The sequence below is a fragment of the Lissotriton vulgaris genome, chromosome 4_1 (genome assembly GCF_964263255.1).
Source record: "Lissotriton vulgaris chromosome 4_1, aLisVul1.2, whole genome shotgun sequence".
Taxonomy (NCBI): domain Eukaryota; kingdom Metazoa; phylum Chordata; class Amphibia; order Caudata; family Salamandridae; genus Lissotriton; species Lissotriton vulgaris.
The window spans coordinates 52,230,306-52,256,532 of record NC_141691.1 but is presented as its reverse complement, the minus strand read 5'-3'; the positions used below and the strand labels follow the sequence as shown (position 1 = coordinate 52,256,532).

General features: G+C 50.3%; 1 protein-coding gene across 1 annotated transcript in view; it reads right to left on the bottom strand.

Moving 5' to 3' along the window:
- The window catches only part of IL2RG (interleukin 2 receptor subunit gamma), a 185,760-nt gene that overhangs the window by 86,663 nt on the left and 72,870 nt on the right, over positions 1–26,227 (bottom strand). Inside the window, exon 4 of the mRNA XM_086918287.1 lies at positions 18,311–18,450. Within this exon, the coding sequence (XP_086774413.1) occupies positions 18,311–18,450 (140 nt within the window). The remainder of the gene's footprint in view (positions 1–18,310; positions 18,451–26,227) is intronic.

Below are 26,227 nucleotides of genomic sequence, written 5' to 3'. Positions count from 1 at the left end.
CTATTTGCAGATACGTCACTGGGTGATGCAACCAGCAGTCCGACCTGGGAAACAACGACATCTCACACCTTTTGAACGCTGGCTACTCTCAAACTCCTCGAACTCATGCCTAATCACACACTTATACAGATCCCTAAGCCTCCGAGTTCACCTAGTAAAACCACAGGTAAACTCCGCTGGGAGTCCGAGATTAGGTGGGAACTGACCCCGAGCAAATGGGAAGACATCCACTACCGCGCTAGGCACACAGTCCGTAACATACCAGGGATTGAAACAGCGAAGAAGATTATAACATACTGGTATTTTACCCCCATCAGACTTCACAAGTTCGCACCGTCAAAATCCCCAGACTGTTGGCGTCAATGTGGCCTTCCTGGCACTTTATCACATATATTATGGGAATGCCCGGAATTAGAGCCATATTGAGCAAGCGTCCTTAATGACATCGACCAATTTCTTCAAACGGAACTCCAGAGAAGCTCTCACTTTTCCACCAAAATCCCGCAGAGGCAGGCAGATGGGGCTTGTACTAATGGCATCTTTGCACAATATACTATCGCACTGGGGTACAGACCATACTCCGACACACCAAGGCTGGTTGCATAGACTGTGGTACATTTTGGGAATGGAGCAGAGGCGCAACTAAAGCCGAATTTCGGGGGGTGGGGGGCAGGGGCGGTGGGTGACATTTCAGAGTGGTGAGGCGCCAAGTGATTTGTATACAGCACCGTAGCGAGCGAGCGCAGCGAGCGAGCCCGAACCCCAAAAGGGGGGTTTGGGGGGATTACCCCCACCAAGAAAATTTTGAAAAAAAAGAAGAAAAATCGTGCATTTTCAAGCAAATTTGAGAAAGCAGGAAGGTTAATAAAGCAATTTTGAAAGTGCAGTTATTACATTAATAGATGGCATAACATAAGTAGCTGCTTATTCAGTATACCACAGAGCTTCATTCATTCCGTCCTATTACGCTCAGGTGCTGAATTCAGGCTATAAGACTTTCATGAAAATCTGAGCTCTAAGAGTAGAAGAAGTTGCACAGCAGTTGGGAAACAGCCTTCACAAAGCATTAGGAAAATGAGAGGCAATTACTTGAAAGCAAACTGAAAGCAATGCATCAAGTAGTAACTTAAAGCAATGCATCCAGCAAAACAGTGCATGCAGTCAACCATACAAAAGTAAACTAAAGCAAGTGTGAACCTGTGAACCTTCACTTTGAAAGCAGGGTGCTAGTCAACAGGCCAGTCACATACATTTAAACTGAAGAAGAGTACACCTCAGCATGCAGGCACCAACATAAAAGCACCAAGCAAGTCAAACAGTTTAATGAAAGAAAAATGACTGGTCTGGGTCTGGATCTGACTTGGTACGAGCAGGATACAAAAAGTAAACGAGTAGGTGGTAACCCACTTCAAGTGAAGGAGCTGTAAGGAACCTAAGCGCACTGGTGTTGATACCAATAACAGGGCAGCTCTGGCTTTCTCAGGGTGGGTGTCAGCTGTGTGATGAAACCAGCATGTGAAGCAGTTACCTCAAACAAACTAAAACCAATGCACTCATCAAGACAAGGAGTTACATGAAATCAAATAGAAAACCACCATCAAGCCAGGTAGTCACCTAAAGGCAAATTGAAGTGACTGCACACTATGGGAAGTGCACTTCACCAGCCAGCCTATTACACTAAAGGAAAATAAAAGCAATGCTCCCAGTAAACAGGACAACATAAATTGAAAATGGTTCCCCGCAGGACCAACAGTCACAAAAAGTAAAGAAACAGAACGAAGTCAGAGGAATCCAGGAGAGTGGTCTGGTGGACTGTTCATGAAGGCTGAACCTGGTTCCCCAGAACGAAATTCGGCAGCTCTGGCGTAGTGTCACATCCCCCAATGAACACCATACTATCCCACTGAGACACCCACACTTCCTTCAGCTACAACCCAGTTGTGCCCTGCTAGGCTGCTACATATACCTGGATGCGGCTCAATTCAAATTATGCACAAGAGTGATATGCTGCCTGGAAAAAAAGTACCTTCCTGGAAAAAGCAAACCCTCATATGGATGCAAGATTAAGTAAAGCATATGAAATGTAAGTAGAACAACATGGCTACCTTAACACTTTTATACTTATTATTCAGAAATCAAAAGTGTTTTTTACTGAAACTTTAAGCACCACTACAGATCCCAGTATCACGGTGTATTGCTTATATCCTGCGAACCGTGAGCAGTATGGTTTAAAAAGACTACATTACTCAACACAGAGCCACTGCTTGTTTTTCTTTTTTTTTCCTGTTTCATTATTCTATGTGTACCTTAAGTATAACAACATCTGTGCTGCTTTGCAGGAGAATCCAGACAGCTATCACTGCAGACACTGGGACACTTGGGTAATTTTTATATGTGATAGTATCTATGGCCCTGGGACAGAGACTAGAAAAGGCAATGGCAGATAATGATACTACTTAGCACGATCTGGTGAACTGGTGTGACCAGGAGAGAGCCTATTAAAGATGGCAATAAGCAACATCGGTGCAAGGCCATAGAGACGGGAGCGCCAGGACTGAGTTAGTAACAGATGGGACTATCAAGGCAGGAGTACCAAATCTAACGCTGTGAGAAGGAGCAGGACTGGTGTGCTGTGAACCATTCCTCAGAGCCACGGGTAGGAATTGAATGGGTGAGAGAGCTTTGATGGTTGTGCGACTGCAAGCGCCCCCTCCCCTCCCGTGATAAACTCATGCGGCCTTAGGTAGGCATCGAACATATTGCTTACAGGAAGTATACAGATTAGGTACTGTATTTATGCATGTTTTAAATGCACATTCCACCTTGATATTTATCAAGTAGACCAATTAGGTTAACAAGGAGTGGTTAAAGGGATCTCACTTTGGTCCTGAAGAAAAGCCTAGGGGAAGGCTTGAAACATGTAGACCAGGGAGGAAACCACTCCTCATAGTGTACATTTCTCTTCTCCCCTTTTTAAAAATACCAGCCACAGGAATTAATAAAGTGTAGGTTCGACATAGCCAGTTATTTTTAACACAATTTTTCTGACTCTTCCACTCTAACAATAACACATAGTATCACTTCACAAAAGTGCTCCCACGTCTTCGGCGGTCGCAGCACTCCCCGTCCCGCAGTGGGTGGGAAGAATCCTATGATGAAGCTTGCCACCAAGGGACTTTTTGGTGGGGGAAGGTTTATTTTAAGAAAACTAATCATTTTCTTTGACAAATTTAAAGAAATCACTGGAAGGACAGTTTTTTTCCATGAATGATGGGTGGACTTTTTGTTTTTTCTTCATTTCTAAAGGAGGCGGAGCCCACAACGTACCCAACCTCTTTCTTCCTCCCTTGCTCTTTGTTGGAAATAGGGATCCTCAAGCTCCATGGAGCGCAGCCAGTCACTCTATAGAGCTGCCCATATTAAAGCTAAAGTGAGCATCTTGAACTTGTGCAGGAGCGGGATCTGGCTGACATATAGCGTCGAAGCAGGTACTCTGTAGTTACTTTAAACAAGGAAATAGTGAGAGTAAAGGTTCTGCTGCCCTTGCAAGAGTGGGAACAGCATGAGTTATCCAGAACGGAGCAGCCTCCAGTTCCTGCAGAAGGCATTTGAACCTTAAACAGAAGGTCTCACTGCATCGCCCGCAGTGTGGGGCACCGAGCTGGGCAGTCAATACCCTGCACTACTACTGAGAATGAAGAAGAACCTGGATGTTATTGTAAAAAGCCTTACCATTGTGAAAACATATTGAGAATCTGTATATTTTATGTTCATATATTCCTAGGAAGTGTCATGTTAACCACATATGTAGTGATTAATGTATTAACTAATAATCAAAAATAGCTGTTGCCTTCTATTTGTTTGAGGCTTCTTATGACATTGAGTTTTTGCTAGACTTTTACAGCCTTAGCAGAGCAGGAAGCCCCAGAGCTCAGTATTGCACTTTGCACATTTTCAAACCGGGCAAGGGAAGAGGTATTTTGAGAATAATGGGGCCAGTATTGTACATATAACTTCCCCTCATGACCATTCTGTGCTCCCTTGAGGCGAAGATTCGGACACGAGCACATTAGTCAAGTTTTTGCTGAGTGTTAACACCTTCTGTAACTTGGCCACATTGCATTGAGAGAAATTGTGTATATCTACAAGGTTGATTTTACATTAATTTTAGCTCTTTCAACTCGCCGTTTTCTAGCAAGAACCAGGGTCACTTGAAAAAACAATTGCCTTTTAAGTTTTGCTTTGCTTCTTGCTGTGTTGCATTATACGTTACTTGGACTTTAGGCTACCAACGTGCTGTGTTTTTACTTTTAACACCAATTTCCATACCAGGGTAACGTGCAATTAATTGTCTTGCAGGCCAGAGGCACGCATCACAGGGACGAGGAACATTCACACATCACAAGGAGAAGAGCTGCGCAACCGTCATATAAAACATGTTTGGGGGGGGGGGGAGGGGGGGAGGGGGGGTCTCGTAGGGTTGGGGGCCTGGGGGGAGCTTTAAAATAACAGATCCTACCTGATCAGGTCCGCGCCGCCTCGGGTCCGTTGGCTCTGAGTCCTGAGACGAATGCCGGGCCACCCCCATGCGCGGCATCCAATGGGATGCTGCGCCGGTGGACCAGCCAATCCTGGCGCGGCATGCAGCGCCAGGATTGGCTAGGGTGGCACATTTGCTGCTCGCCCTGTCGCCCTTAGAAAAGCCGGGCTGTGGCAGGCGAACAGCACTGTGAAGCACCCCTGGGTCCCACTGGGGAACTTACAGTGCGCATGCTTGAGAAAGTTTTCAACTTTCTCAAGCATGTGCACTGTAAGTTCCCCAGCGGGACTGCGCACTACGGTCTGCTGCAGCCTGAGTGTGTGGACTGTCACTCAAGCTGCAGCAGGCCACCCCCCCTGCGCAATGTATTTGATTTGGAGATACGGCCGGCGGCCGCGATGCAGGTCCATGGTGGTTCGCCCCAATGGACGCACCGCTGCTGGTGGGGGGGGCTGAACCTTTAATCAGTAGGCAGAGTGGAGCTGCAGGGGCTCTTAGAAGGGGCGAAACACCTGCAAGGCCTAATTAACATTCAAATGGTCTTTTAAAGACCTGTGAAACGTTCGGGTGCGGCTCTGTGTGTGCCCGGGATCTGCCTCATCTGTAACACGCGACGGGGGGGGGGGGGCTAAGCTCGGTGAGTCCAATGGGTGTTGCGCACCTGCAGAGTGTTGTTTTACAGTCAGAGCTGCAGGGGGCTTTTAGCTGGTAAGTGGGAATAGCATCAGCTTTTGTCAGTTTATGCGAATCCCAAAACACCTTCCATATGTATTGAGAATCTCAAGGAGGCCGCTTTAGCGGGAATTTTTCCCGCTAAAGCGGCGATAATTTTATCGCCCTATTACCTAGCTGTCGCTAACACCAGTTAGCGACAGCTAATAGGCGGTAGCGGGCATTTAGGGGCCCACTATGCATGTCAGCAATAATTATCGCTAATGACATGCAAAGTGGGCGTGCCAAGATGTTAGCGACTGGAAACAGTCGCTAACATCGCTATCACCTATTACCAACTTTTGGAAATAATCGCGCTAAGCGCGATTATCTCCAAAAGCTAACGCCTGCCCAGAGCAGTTCTTAGCCATGTTATCCAATGGAAGGTGGATAACATGGCTAAGAGCATTGTCACGATAATGCATGAATATCGCTGATTTTACAGCGATATTCATGCATTTCCCTCGATTTTTACCGCTTTTGAGATAAACCTTGATAATATCAAGGTATCTCAGCTGTAAAAATCGTCGGGGCGCGGCGATATTTTAATATCCGCTAACCAAGCTTAGCGATAATTATCGCTATAGCTTGGTAATATGCCCCATGGTCCCTGGGGAGAGAGCACATCGGGTCCGCCAAGTACAGTAAAACATCATCAGCATATAGGGAGATGTTATCCTCCCTGTCTATCGCCCATTTCAGGGCCCTTACTTGAGCATCAGACCTCAGCCAGCAAGCGAGTGGTTCCAGGGCCATGGCGAATAACAGAGGGAAAGTGGGCAGCCCTGTCTAGCCCCTCATCCCATAGTGAATGTCTCTGAGTGTCCCATTAACAGGACCCTGGCTACCAGACTGGTGCCTAGCAGGTGTGTGTTCCTGTGCCCAGGACACAAATTCCTCACCAAACCCCATCGTGCCCAACACCGACTGAATCAAATTCCTTTTCGGCATCTAGAGCCAGCAATACCTCCAACTCTCCCAGACTCTGCCTCCTGGCCATAGAGCAAAAAAGATTTTGCAGGTTGTGTTGGGTCCAGTCAGTGGGCATAAAGCCTGATGGGTCGGGTTCCACAAGTTTGTCGATAATTTGTGTTAGTTTATTGACTACGATTTTTGCCTGGATTTTAACTTCGGAGTTGAGTAGCGTGGTCAGCCTGTAGGAGGCTTTCCCTTTATGATGCGCATTAGGACTATGGTGGCAGTCCTTAAGTCTACCACTAGAGTCCCCTCTTTTTTGACTGTATGTAGCAGTTTTCATATGGGCTCAGCTATAAGTCTACCCTTGCATCTAAAAATTCCAGTGGGAGACCATTTGAACATGGGGTCTTTTCCCTCCAATCTTCCAGTCCAAGGCCAGTGACTCATCCTAAGCAAGCTTAGGGGTAGGCAGGTCACTCACAAACGCTTGTAGGTCAGCTCTGGGCCATGAGGCCTCTGGGTGGTAATGCACCGCGAGGTGCACTGCAAAAAAGCTTGTAATATCCTTGGGTTTGCATTGTCCGACCCTCGTGGTTAGTTACTTGGTGTATCCAGTGCCTCCCATCCTCTCACGTGCCAGCCAGGCCAGCAATTTCCTGGCCTCATTGCCTAGATAATACAATCTGTATTGTTTAGCGCGGTACTGCGTCCATGCCTCATCTTCTATCAGGCTACAGAATTCCTCCTGAAGAAGGGCTATGTAATGCTCGGGCACCTCTGCAGTCAGTAGATAGGATTCTAGCTCAACTGCCTCTTTGTTTTTATGTCACATTTACCAGTGATATATGCAGTTATTGCTCACCAAGTGAGTCTCTAGGAGCAGGATACTATCTGTATTGTGACAGTATGGGAAACAGGAGACCACCCCCGTCTTCAGCCTGTGTCCCAGCCTGTTCACTTTCCAGGAGAGTATTGTGAGTCTCCCTCGGTGTGTGTCAGATGTCACCATCTCTGGTATCCCAGAGAGTCTGCAAATGGTCTCCCAATCGCTGGTGCCATCTTCCCAGTGTATGCACCACATGTGGTGTTGGAACTCCCCAAAATACTACCCCTTCCCTACCAGACCTGCTTGTGGTATCGGTCATCCCCTCATTCCAAACATAAAATCTATTGAACTGGCTGAGAGTCAAGCAATCCCAGTCTCCCTGACAGGGAATGGGGAGAAATGATTCCAAACCCAACGGACTGCAGCTGTCCCAACTTGTGGTGGGCTGCCCAGCATCGTCTACCTCGCCTCTAGCCCTCCTACGTCCTCAGGATATCTCGCCTTCCACTTCATCGGGGAAGGGAGGGGCCGTTGGCCCACCTGCCGCAGCTGCCCAGCGGGGCACCAACCCTCGAGCCAGTCACATGCTTTCTCAAGAGTAGTGCAGAACCAGGACTTTCCACTTTCATGTATGTGCAGTTTTGCTGGAAAAAGTACTGCAGTTTCCGTTTTCTGAGTTCCTGTTTGATTTTATCAAATGAGCGCCTCTTCGTTTGCACCTCATGAGTGAAATCTGAGAACACCACGACAGTGGTTAACAAACATAAGACGGCCCTACTGCCTAGCCACTCTCAAAACAATGTCCAGTTCCTTTAAATTAAGCAATCAAGCAATGATTGGCCGTGAGTACACACTTAGCTGGGGTAGCGCTCTAGGCACTCTATTGACTCGCTCTACCACAAACTGTGGGGCAAATTCCCTGGTGTTCACTCTGGTGGTTATGAAAACTTCAATAAAGTGACAGACATCCATTCCCTCAGCCTTTTCTGGTATCCCCACAAACCGTACAATGTTGCTGCGAGTCCTGTCCTCCACGTCTGGCATGGAGCCGTTGGGTGATCTCTTTAGTTGATTGATATCTGCAGCAAAGGCCTTGATGGTAGCATTGTGGTCTTTCAGGGCAGACTCAGTTGCCAATGGTGATCTTCCCCACGTCAGCCCGAATCAGAGTGATATCCACTGCCACCATATCAATTTTTGTCTCTAGGACTGCCCTGGAGGCTTGGATACCCCTTGAGCAGTTCTTTCATGGTAGGACCCCAGAGTCAGTAGCCGTGGTCGCAGCCAGGGAGCCCTCTCCAACTACACCCCTCATTCCAAGGAATGCATACTTATCCAGGTGATTAGCCTGAGGCGCCTTGGACCTTGTTTTGCACAATCAGGCCACCGTGTTACTTTTTTTGCTTGTGGGGCACAGGGAAACAGGAAAGGGTTCAGTCCATTTCCCCTCTTAGAGACCAGTTCTTACAATCTTTGTCAGAATGGAAGATGGGGGGCCGGTGCGAAAAGAAGAGAAAAATATGGGGTGTGGAACATTCCCAGCCTCCTCGCACATCCCCCGATGTCTCGATGATCACCAGGCCAGTCAACCGACCAGAGGAACAGAGCAGCGGATCCAGATGGGTGTAGGTTCAATGTTGGGCTTCAGTGAGGCCCTGCAGCACCCCCAAATAGATTTGGGGTCCCCCACTGTGGCCCTGACCCAGCCAACAGCAACAGGGGGCATCCAGGAGTGCCAGGATTCAGGGGCAGTGTGCTCCACATAGGGTCGATGTAGCTGAGGCCCCACGCGGGCAACTACAGAGGCGGCGTGCCACACGACAACAGTTGGGCAGTGCTCCCAAGTGACTACGGGACCTTCACTGTACGCTCCCCAGGTCAATGGCAGTGGAGGGAGGGGCCCCGGGGTCCACTCAGTGGTGTAGACTGAGACTCCTGGAGCTGCGCACTTGGCCCCAATCAGCTGAGGGAGTGCGGTCCAACTGCCATCTTGGCTTTCATACACCTCCACAGATACAATGGTGCAGGATAATTTTTCAGCACCTCTGGGACCGCACACCCCATCAGCTGCCTCTCCTTACATTCCTGCATGGAGGGCGCCGGACAAGGCCACCGGGAGCAATGAATGGGCCTTGAGGCACTGAGGTACCGGCAGAAGAACCGACAAGGCAGGAGCCATGTCGTTTCGGCGTCTTGGCCATGCCCCCCTTGGAATAATTGTTGATGAATTTTGACCGTGTCTCAAGATTCGGTACTGGGGTGCCTAACTAAAAGAGCAATGAATGCCTAAGCATACGGACCTCGTGAAATGTGACCATCCTCTTTCATAAGGTCCCCACTCCGCTCAGTTTGCTCACCATTAGTGTTCCCGCAGCTTTGCTTCTGCTTTCCTCTTCCCTCTTCCCTCTTCATGATTTCTATTTGTAGCTCCGGTGGCTCTTGAGATGTTCTTAAAACACTCGGCGGTTCTATCTTGCCATACTATGCTGTTGCTTCCAGTATGTCTGAACCCAGAGAGAGTCTTCTCGTGCACGGGTTTTGTCCATGGCACGATACCTGGTGTTAGACGGACCGGGAGGGTCGGCCGAGATTACGGGGAGAGGTCTCCAGGGAGAGCCGTCTCCAACGACTGTACAGATAAGTAACTTCCCCCCCACAGACGGACACCACACAAGATTGAAGGTTAACGAGACTTTATATGCACTTCTTAGGTTACGTTGATATAATACAAGGAGGTCTGGACTCAGGGGTCCCCTCGGTTCTGATCTCTGGTTGAGGAAAAGGGTAGCGGGACAGTCTTAGTTACCAATGAGTTCAATAGCTCTCAATCCTCGAGCTCGGCGTGGTTGCTGATCGGGCCGTGGAGGAGCCAAGCAGGTCCCGAGATGGATGAAGGGTGGTCGGCGGGCCGTGGAGAAGCCAAGCAGGTCCCGATATGGATGAAGGATGGTCGACGGGCCGTGGAGAAGCCAAGCAGGTCCCGATGCAGATGACAGTTACAACGGTCCGCGGCCTCGCCAGCAGATCCGGACGACGGTGAAGGATGAAGGTTACGACGGCTGTGGCAGCGCCAACAGGCAGGATGATGGTGCACAGGACAGAGCTACGGCAGCGCCAGTAGTCCGTCCAGGATGAGTTCTTCTTTCGTCTCTCGACTCCAAGATACAACTGCCTTCCTGTTCTGGAGCTGCCCCAGTTATAGGGCTGGCGTGCTTTGATGTCCGGACCCTCGCACTTGGAGGTCGGGAGGTCCGGGATGAGGGAGTCCAGACACCCAGCAGGGGGGTGGAGCCAGCGCCCGGGGAGGCGATGGGCGAGCGGCACTGGCCGGGGGAGAACCATCGACACCTCTTTCTCCCATTGACTGGCCAAGTAGCTCGCTCGCCTCCTGGGTGGAGGGTGGTGCCGGAATGTCTGAGGCCGGGCTAGGCCCAGGGTTGAGGTCGATCGGGGGCCAGGCGGCCTCGTGGCGAAGTGTCCAAGATGGCGGCCCGGGCTGGGCGCGTGGGTCGGCCGTGGATCGGACCCACGAGGTTATCATGCTTGAGGGCAGGTGTCCCTGAGGGGACGTAGGACGTGCAATGGTGGTGTGTGGTGCTTGTATGACTGGCTCGGGCTTGGTCGAGCCGGGGGAGAGCGGCCCGTCATGTGGCCTGTCCAACATGCGTCCCCCCCAGCTGAAGGCGGGGAGAGTTACCCATCCTCTTGGGGACTCTCTTCGTCGAGGCGGAAAAACCGGGACAGGCCATCCGCGTTGGCGTGGTCAGACCCAGGCCGGTGTTCAACGGTAAAGTCCATACCTTGCAAGGAGATGGACCAGCGTAGCAGTTTTGGGTTTTCCCCCCGCATATGCATCAACCACTGCAGGGGTCGGTGGTCAGTCTGCACCCGGAAGTGGGTGCCAAAAAGGTAGGGTCGGAGCTTCTTGAGGGCCCATACCACAGCGAAGGCTTCCCTCTCTATGGTGCTCCAGCGTTGCTCCCGTGGTAGGAGTCTCCGGCTGATGAAGGCCACCGGTTGATCAAGGCCTTCGGTGTTCACCTGGGACAGGACCGCCCCAATGCCCTGGTCGGAGGCATCCGTCTGGACGACGAACTCCCGGCTGTAGTCTGGGGCCTGGAGTACAGGAGCGGAACACATGGCGGCCTTTAGCTGTTCGAAGGCCGCTTGACACTCTGGGGTCCAGTTCACCTTCTTGGGCTGATTTTTCGACGTGAGTTCGGTGAGAGGCCCCACGATGGTACCATAGTCTTTCACGAACCTTCGGTAGTAGCCCGTGAGGCCCAGGAAGGCTCGCACCTCAGTTTGAGTGTTAGGGGGTTGCCAGTTCTGGATGGCGGCAATTTTCAGTTGAAGAGGGGCCACTAGACCGCTTCCCACTTGGTGTCCGAGGTAGGTCACTGACCCTTGTCCAATTTGACATTTGCTGGCCTTGATCGTGAGGCCAGCTCGCTGAAGGGCTTGCAACACTGCTTGGAGGTGGTGGAGGTGCTCGGTCCAGTGGTGGCTGTACACAGCGATGTCGTCCAGGTAGGCGGCGCTGAACTCTTCGAGCCCCGCCAGGACCTGATTGACGAGCCGTTGGAACGTCGCTGGGGCATTTTTCATGCCGAAGGGCATGACCGTGAAGTGATAGTGGCCATCGGGGGTGGAGAAGGCAGAACGTTCTTGTGCTCGGGGTGTGAGGCCGATCTGCCAATATCCTGCCGTTAGATCAAAGATGCTGAGGTAGCGGGCAGCGCCCATTCGGTCGACCAGTTCATCTGCCCGGGGGATGGGGTGTGCGTCCGTTCTGGTGACTTCATTCAGGCCCCGGTAGTCGACACAGAACCGGAGTTCGGGTGTGGTTCCGGGGGCGGCTGCTTTGGGGACCAGTACGACCGGGCTGGCCCATGGACTGTCGGAGGGCTCGATGACCCCGAGCGTGAGCATCTTAGTTACTTCCGCCTGGATGCAGGCCCGTACCCGATCAGGTACGCGGTAGGCCCGGTGGCGGATAGGAGGGCTGTCTCCGGTGTCCACATCGTGCACACACCAGGAAGTGACACCTGGGGTGAGGGAGAACAGGCTGGCAAACCGTGATAGGAGGGCTTGGCACTCTTGGCGTTGTTCCTGGGAGAGGGTCTCCGAGAGTCGGACCCCATCCACGGAGCCGTCTTGCTCCTGGGTCCGCAAGAGGTCAGGGAGAGGCTCGGAGTCGTCCTCAACCCCGTTGTCTGTGGCCATCAAGAGGCTGAGTTCTGTTCGTGCAAAGTGGGGTTTCAGTCTGTTGGTGTGGAGGACTCGGAGCGGATTCCGGGCGGACTCCATATCGATCAGATAGGTGGCGGGTCCCTTGCGCTCGATTACTTTGAAGGGTCCCGTCCATTTGTCTTGGAGAGCGCACGGTTCTGTGGGGGACATTACCCAGACCTGTTGCCCCGGCTCGAATTCAATAGATGAGGCGTTCTGGTCATACCATCTCTTCATGTCCTCTTGACTGGCCTCTAGGTTGGCTTTCGCTAGGTCTCTGAACCGCTGGGACTGGTTGCGGAGGGTGAGGAGGTACCGGAAGACATCTGGAGGACTCTTGGCCGGAGGCAACTCCCAGCCTTCTTTGATCAGGCTGAGTGGCCCCCGTACTGGGTGCCCATAGAGCAGCTCGAATGGGCTGAAGCCTAGGGACTTCTGTGGGACCTCCCGGTAGGCGAAGAGGAGGCACGGCAGCAGCACGTCCCACTGGCGACGGAGGGGTTCTTCCAATCCCCCGATCATCCCTTTTAGAGTGCGATTGAACCGCTCAACAAGTCCGTTTCCTTGGGGGTGATAGGGGGTCGTGAAGCGGTAGGTGACCCCACACTGTTGCCAGAGGGACTTCATGTATTTGGAAATAAAGTTCGTGCCTCTGTCACTGACGACTTCTCGGGGGAACCCCACACGGGAGAAGATCCCCATCAGGGCCCTGCCGACCACTGGGGCTGTGACGGTCCGGAGAGGAATAGCCTCAGGGTAGCGGGTGGCGTGGTCCACTAGTACTAGGATGAAGCGATGGCCTTGTCTTGTACGTGGGTCTAGGGGTCCCACAATGTCTATTCCGACCCTCTCAAATGGGGTCGTGACTACGGGAAAGGGTTGCAGGGGGGCCTTTAATTTGCGGCCGCTCTTCCCACTGGCTTGGCACGTGGGGCAAGATCGGCAATGCTGGTGCACATCGTTTCTCATTTTCGGCCAGAAGAAGTGGGTCACTAGGCGGCTGTAGGTTTTATCTTGTCCCAGGTGCCCTGCCAGGGGGACATCGTGGGCCAGATTTAGCAGGAAGTCTCTAAAGCGGAGTGGCACCACTAGTACTCGGTTGGCCCCCAGCTCGGCGATTCGTTGCTCGCTGTACAGTAGGTCATTGTCCCAGTAGACCCAATGAGTTCCGGAGGTATCCCCTGCGCTTTGGGCGAGCGCTTGTTGTCGGAGTCCCTCAAGGGAGGGACAGGTCTTCTGCTCCTGACGAAATTGTTCTTGTGTGGGCCCCCCTTCTTGAGCCCACTGGTCGAGATTAGCAAGGTCGGAAGGTTGAGCAGGTTCGAGGGGGATGCCCTGGTCGGGGGTCTCGGCGGGGGCGACCGGAGGCGGAGGCGCCGGCCATTCTGGTTCTTCCGGGTGATGGTTGGCACGGGCGGCCATAGACCGGGTGGTGACGCACGCCCAGTCTGGGACGCCCAACATCCCCAAGTGTTCTTTTCGCTCCACGGCTGCCCACGGGGAGCTTTCCAGGTCATTTCCGAGGAGGCAGTCCACGGGGGCGTCGTCTCGGACCGTTACTTTCAACATGCCGGAGACCCCTCCCCACTCAAAGGGGACGCAGGCCATCCGACACAGACTCTCCGAGTTGTCGGCTGATCGTACAGGGCAGAGAATGTTCGGTAGATATTGTTCTGGGGTCACCAGATGACAGCGGACGGCTGTCACACTGGCCCCGGTGTCTCGAAGGGCTTCGGCCCGTTGTCCATTGATGCTCACCCATTGGCTGTACTTCTGGGTGTTAGCGGGTAGGGGGACCCGCGGGACCATGTCTCTTCCCCCTAAGCACGCGAGAGTCATGGCGGCTGGCTCCCACCCTTGATACTCTTGCTCGTCTGTTTCTGGTTCCTCGGAGATCTGTTCTTCCCCTAGTGCCGCGGCGGCCACCTGGCGGGGTCTTGGGCTCGGATACTGCGGGCAGCTTGGGTCATTTGCATAGTGGCCTACTCGTTGGCATCGGTGACATGTAACATTGGCTCTGTATCCCGGTCGCGCCGGGGTGCTGCCCCGGTTGGCCGGGGGGGTGGTGCTGGTAGTGGGGGCGGCCGGAGTGTTGTCTCTTCCTCGTCCTTGGCCCCCTCCTCCTCCTCTGGATCGGTGGTGACCATTGTTGTTCCTGTTCTGCTCGTAGGACCCATTCCGGCCCACTCGGGTGATCTCCCACCGGTCAGCTTCGGCTGCGAGCTGCCGGGGATCGGTTAACTTGCTGTCGAGGAGGTGTTGGCGTAGTTCAATGAAGCAGTTGTTGGACAGATGCTCCCATACCATCAGATTGAACAACTGCTCGTAGGTCGTGACGTTGTTCCCTCTGATCCAGCCTTCGAAGGCTCGGCTGAAGTACGTTACATAGTCCACCCAAGTTGTACCTGGAATGCGTGTGCAGTCTCGGAACCTCTGACGGTACATCTCGGGCGTGAGGCCATAGCGAGTGAGGAGGGCCGCTTTCATATGGTCGTAGGAGGTCATCTGGTGGTCTGGGAGCTGTAACAGAGTATCGCGGCCCTCATTGAGGAATTTGCCCCATAGGCCGGCTCCCCAGTCGGCTCTATCGATCCGGTGCGCAGTCATCGCGATTTCATATGCCTTAAACCATTGCTGGATGTCGTCTTCTCGAAAATATTCTCGGACCACATCCTTGGGGATGTGCACTTTTTTGTCCGTGGTCCCGGGGGTGGACGGTCTGTCGGGCACCCCTAATTCTTTATTCTGTTTGCGCAGGTTGATCTCGGCTAGGTTCCGCTCGTGCTCGTACGTTAGTCTTTTTTCCTCGAGCTCCCTTTGCCTCTGTTTCTCCTCTCTTTCTTCTCGGAGGCGAAGGTGCTCTAAGTTTATTTTTTGCTCGGCCAATTTGAGTTCTATGTCCATCTTGAGTCGGGCCATTTCAAGTTCGTGTAGTCGGGCTTTTTCTCTTTCTTGGATCTCGTCTTGCGAGAGACCCGTTCTTTGCTCTTCAGGGGCCGTGTTGGTCTTTTTCGCGGTGCTTTGCTCCGGGGCTTCGACATCCCCGGTCTCTGCCCAAGATTCTAGGGCATGCTTAAAATCGTCCTTGGTACTTAGTCCGGTGGTAGCGATACCTAGTTCGATGCAGAACTGCTTTAGTTCACGATGGCTGTATTCCTCTAGCTTTTCCATTTGGAACTTCTCAGTTGATCCGCTCTCTTTAGTCGACATTGTTGTTCGTTGTGGGGTGAGCTACTCTCTGTACGTTATGCGGTGATTCGGATCGCGCCGCTGGCCACCAATGTTAGACGGACCGGGAGGGTCGGCCGAGATTACGGGGAGAGGTCTCCAGGGAGAGCCGTCTCCAACGACTGTACAGATAAGTAACTTCCCCCCCACAGACGGACACCACACAAGATTGAAGGTTAACGAGACTTTATATGCACTTCTTAGGTTACGTTGATATAATACAAGGAGGTCTGGACTCAGGGGTCCCCTCGGTTCTGATCTCTGGTTGAGGAAAAGGGTAGCGGGACAGTCTTAGTTACCAATGAGTTCAATAGCTCTCAATCCTCGAGCTCGGCGTGGTTGCTGATCGGGCCGTGGAGGAGCCAAGCAGGTCCCGAGATGGATGAAGGGTGGTCGGCGGGCCGTGGAGAAGCCAAGCAGGTCCCGATATGGATGAAGGATGGTCGACGGGCCGTGGAGAAGCCAAGCAGGTCCCGATGCAGATGACAGTTACAACGGTCCGCGGCCTCGCCAGCAGATCCGGACGACGGTGAAGGATGAAGGTTACGACGGCTGTGGCAGCGCCAACAGGCAGGATGATGGTGCACAGGACAGAGCTACGGCAGCGCCAGTAGTCCGTCCAGGATGAGTTCTTCTTTCGTCTCTCGACTCCAAGATACAACTGCCTTCCTGTTCTGGAGCTGCCCCAGTTATAGGGCTGGCGTGCTTTGATGTCCGGACCCTCGCACTTGGAGGTCGGGAGGTCCGGGATGAGGGAGTCCAGACACCCAGCAGGGGGGTGGAGCCAGCGCCCGGGGAGGCGATGGGCGAGCGGCACTGGCCGGGGGAGAACCATCGACACCTCTTTCTCCCATTGACTGGCCAAGTAGCTCGCTCGCCTCCTGGGTGGAGGGTGGTGCCGGAATGTCTGAGGCCGGGCTAGGCCCAGGGTTGAGGTCGATCGGGGGCCAGGCGGCCTCGTGGCGAAGTGTCCAAGATGGCGGCCCGGGCTGGGCGCGTGGGTCGGCCGTGGATCGGACCCACGAGGTTATCATGCTTGAGGGCAGGTGTCCCTGAGGGGACGTAGGACGTGCAATGGTGGTGTGTGGTGCTTGTATGACTGGCTCGGGCTTGGTCGAGCCGGGGGAGAGCGGCCCGTCATGTGGCCTGTCCAACACCTGGAGCATGAGGTGAGTCTATACACTGCTTTAGATGAATGCGCCTGCATTATCTGAAATATCAGGTACTGCTGTTTTCTCTGTTTCCTCTAATATTCCAATCTCCTACTGAGAGATGGACCTTGATGCATGCAGTGGTGGCTGCTGCCAATAGAAAGTGGTGAGGCAGCACGGGGGGGAATAATAATTTTTTAAAAAGTATTCACCTGCCGCTGCCGCTCGCTGCATCGGTGCTCTCCACAGTTTCACAGCCTCTTCCACGAGTAGATGGTTTCTGCACAGGCGCACAGGCTCCCAGATTCCCAACCCAATTCATATGCTGCTCTCATGATACTACCCAGCATGAGAGAAGCACTGGGATTGGTCTAAGCAGCCTGGTGTGACGCTCGCTCAGGCAGCCTCTGCCTCTTCTCCACCCGGCAGTGCAACACAGCTGAGTTGGAGAAATCTACGTGCGCATGGCGATTTGCCCGTCCAAAGACAGCTGGCCAAACCTACATGTGCACTTATAGTGCCCACCACTCCCTTCTGCTCGCCATAGAGGATGGCCCGCACGCCCTAGACTCGGCGGACTCGTCTCAGTCAGTCAAAACTAAAATGAAAATATAATAGTTTTATCATCGTGTTATTTGTCATCTGCTGGCTCTAAGCAGTGGGGCGACGCTCCTCCGCCATGACGGAGGAGCTGCCGCGGGATACGTGTCATTTGTAGCCAGAAGACGTGCGGCCGCAGCAGTGCTGGCTTCTTTCTGTCCCTAATCACTTACCCCCTTTCCCCTGCCGAGGTTGTGGTAGTGTCTATATCAGAGGCCACTGGCCGCCCTCCCAGGAGGAGACTGGGGGATCATCATCAGACCTTGCCTGCTGCTGCCCCCTTGGGCTGAACCCTGACAGCCGGTTGCTAGTGTTTATTCACAGACAGCCCCTGTCTGGCCACACTGCTTCTTCTTTACATCCTTTTTCAGGGCATGTGGCATTGTTACTGCATCCTACCTGCCTGGGCCTTATACATGCTATGATGTGAGATGTAAATCCATAATCTGACGTCTACTGTTTTACTCAGCAAGTTACATCTCTATTGCTCAACACAAAAACCAACCATGGAAGTGGTAAAGGGGCCAGTCAATGACAAGAAAACAAGCACTGGCAGAGCCAATGGGCCTGGCTTGTATTTCAACTTCTATGTCAGACCTACTGGCTTATCCAAACTCAGTAAGCAGACTGAACGCTTATTTCGGCAGTGATCGGGCAGCAGGAGCAGAGGAGCTGCTGAATTGACTGAGGTTTATCAGCAGTGCAGCAGCTAAATGTGCCTGCTAGGTCACACTTTCATGGAAGCCATTGGAGGAGCTGTTATTTGGCAGACTGGCAAAGCATTTGTTTTGGTGTAAGGTCAACCAATGTGACTTGCAGGGATTAAAAAACAACAAAAAAGATTGCTTTCGGTGTCCTGTGCATGTAATGTATGAGATACAGAATTGAATGTGACACAAAGTGGGATCATAGTATGAACAGATTTTCCCATAGACACAGAATGGGTAAAACCCTTCGATACATCTGGCCCATTGTGCCATGTCTATGTGGGACAGCCCCCTACATTCAAGGGTCACTTCTTCCTAGAGGTAGAGAGATGCAACAAGCGCATAAGGGGAGCGATGCCCACTCCTCTGGGCCGGTCCAAGATGGCCGCCTCCTCACCGTGTACTCCGTCTCCTTGTTGCTCCTGTACTTGACTTTGAACTCCACACATCCCCTGTTGTAGCTGGAGTTCCACCTCAGCAGCAGCTGGTTGTTGGTCACATTCACTATGGTCAGATTCACAGGGGGGCCTAGTTTCACTGAAAAGGAGACAGATTCAGTCAGTTAAACAAGCTTTATTTGATTTACAATAAATCATAAAAGCACATGGGACAAGTATTCATCGTAAAACCTATTCAAAATACATATAAAAAGAGAAATTCCAAAATGCATCATAGTAGATAATAAAAAATAGAAGCCCCCCCCAAACCCCCCATTGCTTCAATGCAACTGTAAGCATCTGGAATAAATCACAAATTAAACAGACCAATACAGAATACACTGACCCTCCCTTATCCATATTTCTTTCTTATTGCACTCGCTCCTCCGATAAAATGTAAAACTGCAGAACAAATGTCCATAGTGTCCAAAGAGAGAAGGAATCTATAACCTGCTGTATAAGACAGGCGTTTTCAACTCTTGCCAAGTTATGCAAAGGGCAAAAGAGAGTAAAGTCCAAAGTGCTCTGTTTTTTTTAAGTTATCACTTGGGCATGGGTTAAGAATACTCAACCAACTACATTCCTGTGGAAAAGCGACCAAAAAGTGCCCCATGGATAGATTTAGTCATTACCTGGTGGTTTGCTGTCTCCTCTCTCTCTTTACTCCGTGCATGTCTGTGGAGTATGTGCATAGGCTGGGATATGTTGGACTTCTGTGCGGGAGGCATGCGTGTGCTGTCTATACTGGAGGGTTCTACCTTATGTTTGGGCTCGAGTTATCTATATGTGTCACCTGCAGGAAAGGATATATGATGTTACAACGCGTCCTTTTACAACGGATACCATGACCACGGATCCATTACAACGCAGGTCATGTTACAACGGATCCCTTTACAACGCAATTCACTACAACGCAGGTACTATTACAACGCAATACCATTACATCGTAAGTATATTTACAGGTAAGTAAATAAAATTAATATTTAAAGTAAATAATTATTAATGTATTATTAATTTAAATTATTTATTATTTAAAAAATAAAACATATATTAATACAATTAATTTTAATTTTTTTAATTGTAAATATATATTAAAAATAACCCTGTACCCCAAAACCCAACCCCAACCCTAAAACCTAAAAATACCCCTGTACCCCAAAACCCAAACCCAGCCCTTAAACCTAAAAATACCCCTGTACCCCAAAACCCAAACCCAGCCCTTAAACCTAAAAATACCACTGTACCCCAAAACCCAAGCCCAACCCTAAAACCTAAAAATACCCCTGTACCCCAAAACCCAAACCCAACCCTAAAACCTAAAAATACCCCTGTACCCCAAAACCCAAACCCAGCCCTAAAACCTAAAAATACACCTGTACCCCAAAACCCAAACCCAGCCCTAAAACCTAAAAATACCCCTGTACCCCAAAACCCAAACCCAGCCCTAAAACCTAAAAATACCCCTGTACCCCAAACCCCAAACCCAGCCCTAAAACCTAAAAATACCCCTGTACCCCAAAACCCAAACCCAGCCCTAAAACCTAAAAATACCCCTGTACCCCAAAACCCAAACCCAGCCCTAAAACCTAAAAATACCCCTGTACCCCAAAACCCAAACCCAGCCCTAAAACCTAAAAATACCCCTGTACCCCAAAACCCAAACCCAGCCCTAAAACCTAAAAATACCCCTGTACCCCAAAACCCAAACCCAGCCCTAAAACCTAAAAATACCCCTGTACCAGAAAAAAACCCAAACCCAGCCCTAAAACCTAAAAATACCCCTGTACCCCAAAACCCAAATCCAGCCCTAAAACCTAAAAATACCCCTGTACCCCAAAACCCAAACCCAGCCCTAAAACCTAAAAATACCCCTGTACCCCAAAACCCAAACCCAGCCCTTAAACCTAAAAATACCCCTGTACCCCAAAACCCAAACCCAGCCCTTAAACCTAAAAATACCCCTGTACCCAAAAACCCCAAATAAGATAAACTTACCTATAATTATACTTACGATGTAATGGTATTGCGTTGTAATAGTACCTGCGTTGTAGTGAATAGCGTTGTAAAAGGATCCGTTGTAACATGACCTGCGTTGTAAAAAATCCGTGGTCATGGAATCCGTTGTAAAAAATCCGTGGTAACAGTTGTACACCCTGCAGGAAGGGTGTGTGAGATTGTCTGTGTGGGTTTGTGGGACACCGGGTGTGGCACGTGTGGTGTCTGTTTGCAATGGGTATGTGTGAGGTACCTTGCAGCGTGCGTAACGTTAATAATAGAACATTGGGACGGTGTGAGCTCCACTGAAGACAATGAAGCGGTTCAGCGCTAATAATGGCTGCCCCCGGCCTGCGGATTCAACGTTCCAGTGTTGGCGCTTTGTGCTCGTCCCTTTTTTAATTTAGAAGACTCTATGATCAGAAGATGGAATGTTCTAATAGCATTATAGCCCTTCTGCTACTGGCTGTGCCGACTGTTAGAGGCCCTCTAACTCGTTAAAGGTCGTCGCCGCGATTCGGGCCTATAACTGGGAATCAGGGCCTTTAACAGCCAGTATAACCCTCTGCAGTGAGCGTGGGTGGGAGTGGGGGGGACAAGACAAAAAAAAACTTAAAATACTTACCTGTCGAATTGTCGCATCGTCCTCCTCTCCACTGCAGATACAGGCTCCCAGAGTGTACTGCGGCCAATCCTGCTGCTGCTTTCATGCTCCTGGTAGCATCAGGATTGGCCTGCGCGCATTCGATTCGCGCTCCCAGTTAGACTGGGAGCCTGGGCCTTAAGCATGGGCGGAAAATCCGTTACGCTCGCGGATTTTGCGGATTTTCGGTAAATTGGCAATCCGCGAGATTCGCGAATTTCCCGCAAAATCCACAAATTCGCACGCAGCGGATTTTTTTTCTTTGCGGTGTAAGTTCGCAATTGCGAACATGTAGGTGCGGCGGGCCGCAACAATCTCGCACTCGCGAAATTACAAAAATTGCAATTCCGCACAAGAAATCTACTAGCAAGCAGCATAGACCTTCTGAAAATGATTATTTTTATCAGAATAACTCCTCAGGTTGACATTTGCTTGCACTTTTTTAGATTTGAGGCCTTTTGATTTTCTTTGGATAACTTTTGGATTAGAAATCAACTTTCTCATATAAGCTTGGTGGGGCATTAAAGTTGCTGTAATGCTGCTCTGCAGAAAAACGAGTTTTGCAAAAGTGAAAGCAGGTTCAAAAGTTCAAACTCATCATTAGTAACCGTTCCCTGTAGTGCTTCCTGACAAGGGCCCCTCCAGAGTTCAGTTACTAGTTGCAACAATTGTATGACCCTGCTCTGACCCTCACAGCAGGCTCATAGAATAGCTACAAGTAGGCCACAAAGGTCCTGGAAAAAAAAAATTGCACTGCAACAGAAAGCAAATTACAGATAAGGATGCAGGTGCCAGACTGGAATTTTAAAACAGTGACACATTAATAAATCAACCCCAAATAAATTCATGTCAGTTGAAGCAGGCAGGTGTGCTTGCTTTTTACCCCCATAATCTACAGTGATGATGAACCAGAGGGTGGCATAAGGCATTGATGTACCAGAGGGTGGCATGGGTAAAACAGAGGGTGGCAGGGGTGAAACAGAGGGTGCTGGGAACATGTGATGATGAACCAGACGTAGAAACAACATAATCGTGACCGTTGCGAGCCGACATGTAAGTTCGCAATTGCGAACTGGTACAAAACCCTCGCGAACTGGCAGAAATCCTTGCGAACTGGCAGAATTCCTTGCGAACACAAAAAAAGCATTCAGCAGGTTCAAAAGTTCAAACTCATCATTAGTAACCATTCCCTGTAGTGCTTCCTGACAAGGGCCCCTCCAGAGTTCAGTTGCTAGTTGCAACAATTGTATGACCCTGCTCTGACCCTCACAGTAGGCTCATAGAATAGCTACAAGTAGGCCACAAAGGTCCTGGAAAAAAAATTGCACTGCAACAGAAAGCAAATTACAGATAAGGATGCAGGTGCCAGACTGGAATTTTAAAACAGTGACACATTAATAAATCAACCCCAAATTAATTCATGTCAGTTGAAGCAGGCAGGTGTGCTTGCTTTTCCCCCCCATAATCTACAGTGATGATGAACCAGAGGGTGGCATAAGGCATTGATGTACCAGAGGGTGGCATGGGTAAAACAGAGGGTGGCAGGGGTGAAACAGAGGGTGCTGGGAACCTATGATGATGAACTAGACGTAGAAACAACATAATCGTGACCATTGCGAGCCGACATGTAAGTTCGCGATTGCGAACTGTTACAAAACCCTCGCGAACTGTCAGAAATCCTTGCGAACTGGCAGAAATCCTTGCGAACACAAAAAAAATCCGCAAATTCGCGAGAATTCGCGGATTTTGCGGATTGCGAGTTCGCAAATTCGCAAAATTCACGAACGCCAGATTCGCAAAATTCGCCCATGCTTACTGGGCCTGTCTTCCAACCCAGCAATGCAGCTCGGGTTGGAGAGAGCTTCACTGCGCATAACGGTGTGGCCAACCTTAGACTGCGTACTGAGAGCAGTGCAACCACTTCACCTAGTCCCTGTCACACCCTGGCCCCGCCCCCAAGACTCAGCTCTGAGAGCAAAAAAAAAAATGAAAATAAACATGGGCTTATTATCGTTTTATTTTTATTTTTTGGGCTGCTGTTGGGGGGCTACGCTCCTCTGCCATATCAGAGGGGCCGCTGCTGCTCTGTGTGCAGTCATTTTGTTTTTGGACACAAGCATTAGTGCCTAATATCTTGTGATAGCCATTGCAACAAAAATATAAGTTACTGTTAACCAATCAGATTGCACAGATCCCTGAATCCTCTGAGGACCCATGAATCCTGCGTTGAGGAAAAAGAAGAAATGCCTTCTCTTCCAATGGGTCCTCCTCATTAACCCTTTGAGACCGCCAAACACCTTTTTGTAATGCAAATTCCTCAAATATTACTGAACTGCTTTACTCTGAACAAAGGAAAGGCACTCCTTCAGAGGCTTCATGCCAAGTTAGCTGTTACAGCATCCAGCAGTTTTTGCTGTAGCGTTGAGCAGAGATTCCTTTGGGAGTTAATCTTGAAAATAAAACTATTAATGGTAATATTAACATTGTCCCAGATGGATCTGCGCGAAACATGGCTTGCCAAAGTATAGCGATTTACGCTATTTAATTGGATAAGGCCCGATTCACAGAACTAACTTAAGACAAAATCCTAAACTGACTACCATTTTGTTACCACAGAAGGCACTTACTCATTTTAGTATTCACAGAAGGCACTTACTCATTTTGGTATTCACAGAAGTTAGGAGTCCTAACTTTAGGACTCCTAAATGCCTTCTGTGAATACCGAAAGTCTTAAAGGTAGGATTTTTCCCAGTTTAGGAGTAGTAAAGTTAGGGTTGGGCCCATAGTTTTTTAGCAGATACATAAAATTGTCCCAAAGTTATAGGCAAACCAAAAATCTTTTTTTCAGTAGAACATTAATCTTAACTTAAACTATATAGTCATTATTGCAGACTCGGTTTTATATATGAAAATGTAAATAAATTCACTGAAAAAATAAAGTTTAAAGTGAAGAAATGGGATAGAGTGTCTTGGCGCCATGGGAGATGGCCAGTCGCTAGTTTGGCTCCTCAGCAACCAGAGGGGGTTGTCGGCCTTCCGGCAGACTACTTCCTCCATGGTCACCATTTCGGAGCACCAATTGCAGGGGAAAATACCCTGCCTTTTAGGGTATGCCTCTCTACACAAGGTGAACGGCGATAGCCCTAATTTTTTTATGATATGGCAGGCACCCTGACTGCCAGAAGACGTGCCCGCCATTTTGTTCTCTCAATGCTTGAGACAAATTTCAAGCCCAGGAAGATTTGTTCCCATTTGTAGGTTTTCCATACCATAGCCCTATGACTTTCTTTACTTAAATGGCTCAACCCCTTTTTTTCTAGGTTAGCAGTTCCTTAGCATTCTGGATATTCTTACTCTGCTAACAGGTCATCTTCTCTTACCATTCAAAAACTGGCATTACGTATGACGTCTTTTTGGGAAACTATATCATCCACCTATTATTACAAAGAACACTTGTTTTTGGCTGTTCTTTTATGGGGAAAATACTTAGGGGGCTATTAGAATGGCGAGCGGACTCTAGTCTGCCCGCCACTCTAGCGGTGCTGGGACCGGCCGTCAGATGTGATGTGGTCCCACGCCACTAATTGTGATGCGACTGCACCCCTGGCGGTCAAATTCCGCATGTTTGAAATTGCGGCAGGTGCTGCTCTAAGCAGCACCCGCCGCAATGTCAAAGTGCCATTGTGTGCATTTCTATGCACAACGTGCCACCTTGTGCATGGAAATGGAGGGGGGGTAGGAGGGGGTACCATGTGTAACCTCCAAGTTATGTTATGTTATGTTAGATGTGCTTGTATAGCGCACGGCTGCCCCAGCCAAGGGGCGTCCCGGCGCTAGCTGCCTATGTCCAGGGGACAGCAAGATGGAATTGCGGAGGTCCAGAGGTGAACACAACAAAACTAGTTAAACAGGTAAGTTTTTATGGCTTTGCGAAAGGATAAAAGGTCATTCATTGCGCGGATGTGGGCTGGAAGTCCATTCCAAAGTTTGGCGGCCAAGTATCCAAACGAGCGGCCGCCCATTCTGGATAACCTGATGCGGGGGACAATGGCCAAGTTCTGACCTTCTGACCGAAGGGACCGCCTAGGGACATAGGGTGAGAGCAGAGGACATAACATAGGTGGAGAGCAGAGTTTCAAGATTTTAAAAGCAAGACAGAGAGTTTTAAAATGGATTCTCTTTTCAACAGGTAGCCAGTGTAGGTTCCTGAGGGTGGAGGAGACCGATTTGTGCCGGGGTAGCCCTGTAAGAGCTCTTGCAGCGGCGTTTTGGACTCTTTGTAGTCTCACTTTCTCAGCTACGTTAGTTCCCAGCAGAAGTGAGCTAGCGTAGTCCAGCCGTGATAAAATAGCCGACTGTACTATCACTTGGCGGGTTTGGCGGTCGAAGAATTTTAAGATGGGCCGAAGGTTTCGAAGAATTCCAAAACATGTGGCAGCAACTATTTTTGTGTGGTGGGTAAAGTTCAGAGCAGAGTCCACCCAAACTCCTAGATTTTTTACCACCTTCTTGGGGGCAGGCGGTTGGTCTAAGGTTTCAGGCCACCAATTATTGCCCCAGACCGTAGTGTCTTTGCTTAAGAGCAGAACCTCCGTTTTACCGGCGTTTAATTGGAGGTAGTTTGCTGACATCCAGCTGGTGATGTCACTGAGAGTTTGCCTAAAGTTCATGGCACTAAGGCCATTATCGTCTTTTAGAGCCACCACCAGCTGGGTGTCATCAGCATAGGACACCAATGTGAGTCCATATTTCCTAGCTACCTCTGCCAGTGGGAGGACATATACATTAAACAAGGTCGGGCTAAGAGCCGACCCCTGAGGAACTCCTTGTTCAACGGGACATTCCTTCGAGATGAAAGGAGGGGTAGAGACCCTAAAGGATCTGTCGGCAAGGAAGGCCCTGAACCAGTCAAGGGCCTGGTCTACAACTCCTACTTCCTCAAGTCTGGACAGCAGTACCTTGTGTGAAACTGTATCAAAGGCAGCACTGAGATCTAAAAGAATCAGTGCTGCCTTTCCTCCTGCGTCCAGTATGGTTCGAAGATGTTCAATGACGCTAAGGAGAGCAGTCTCGGTACTGTGTCCAGCTCGGAATCCATGTTGAGACCTATCTAGAATGGAGTTGGACATTAGGAAGTTGGTCAGGATGGAATTGACATAGGCTTCTGCCACCTTGGCAGGCCAGGGGAGCAGGGAAATGGGCCTGAAATTCTCCGGGAGGCTAGGGTCAAGTGAGGTTT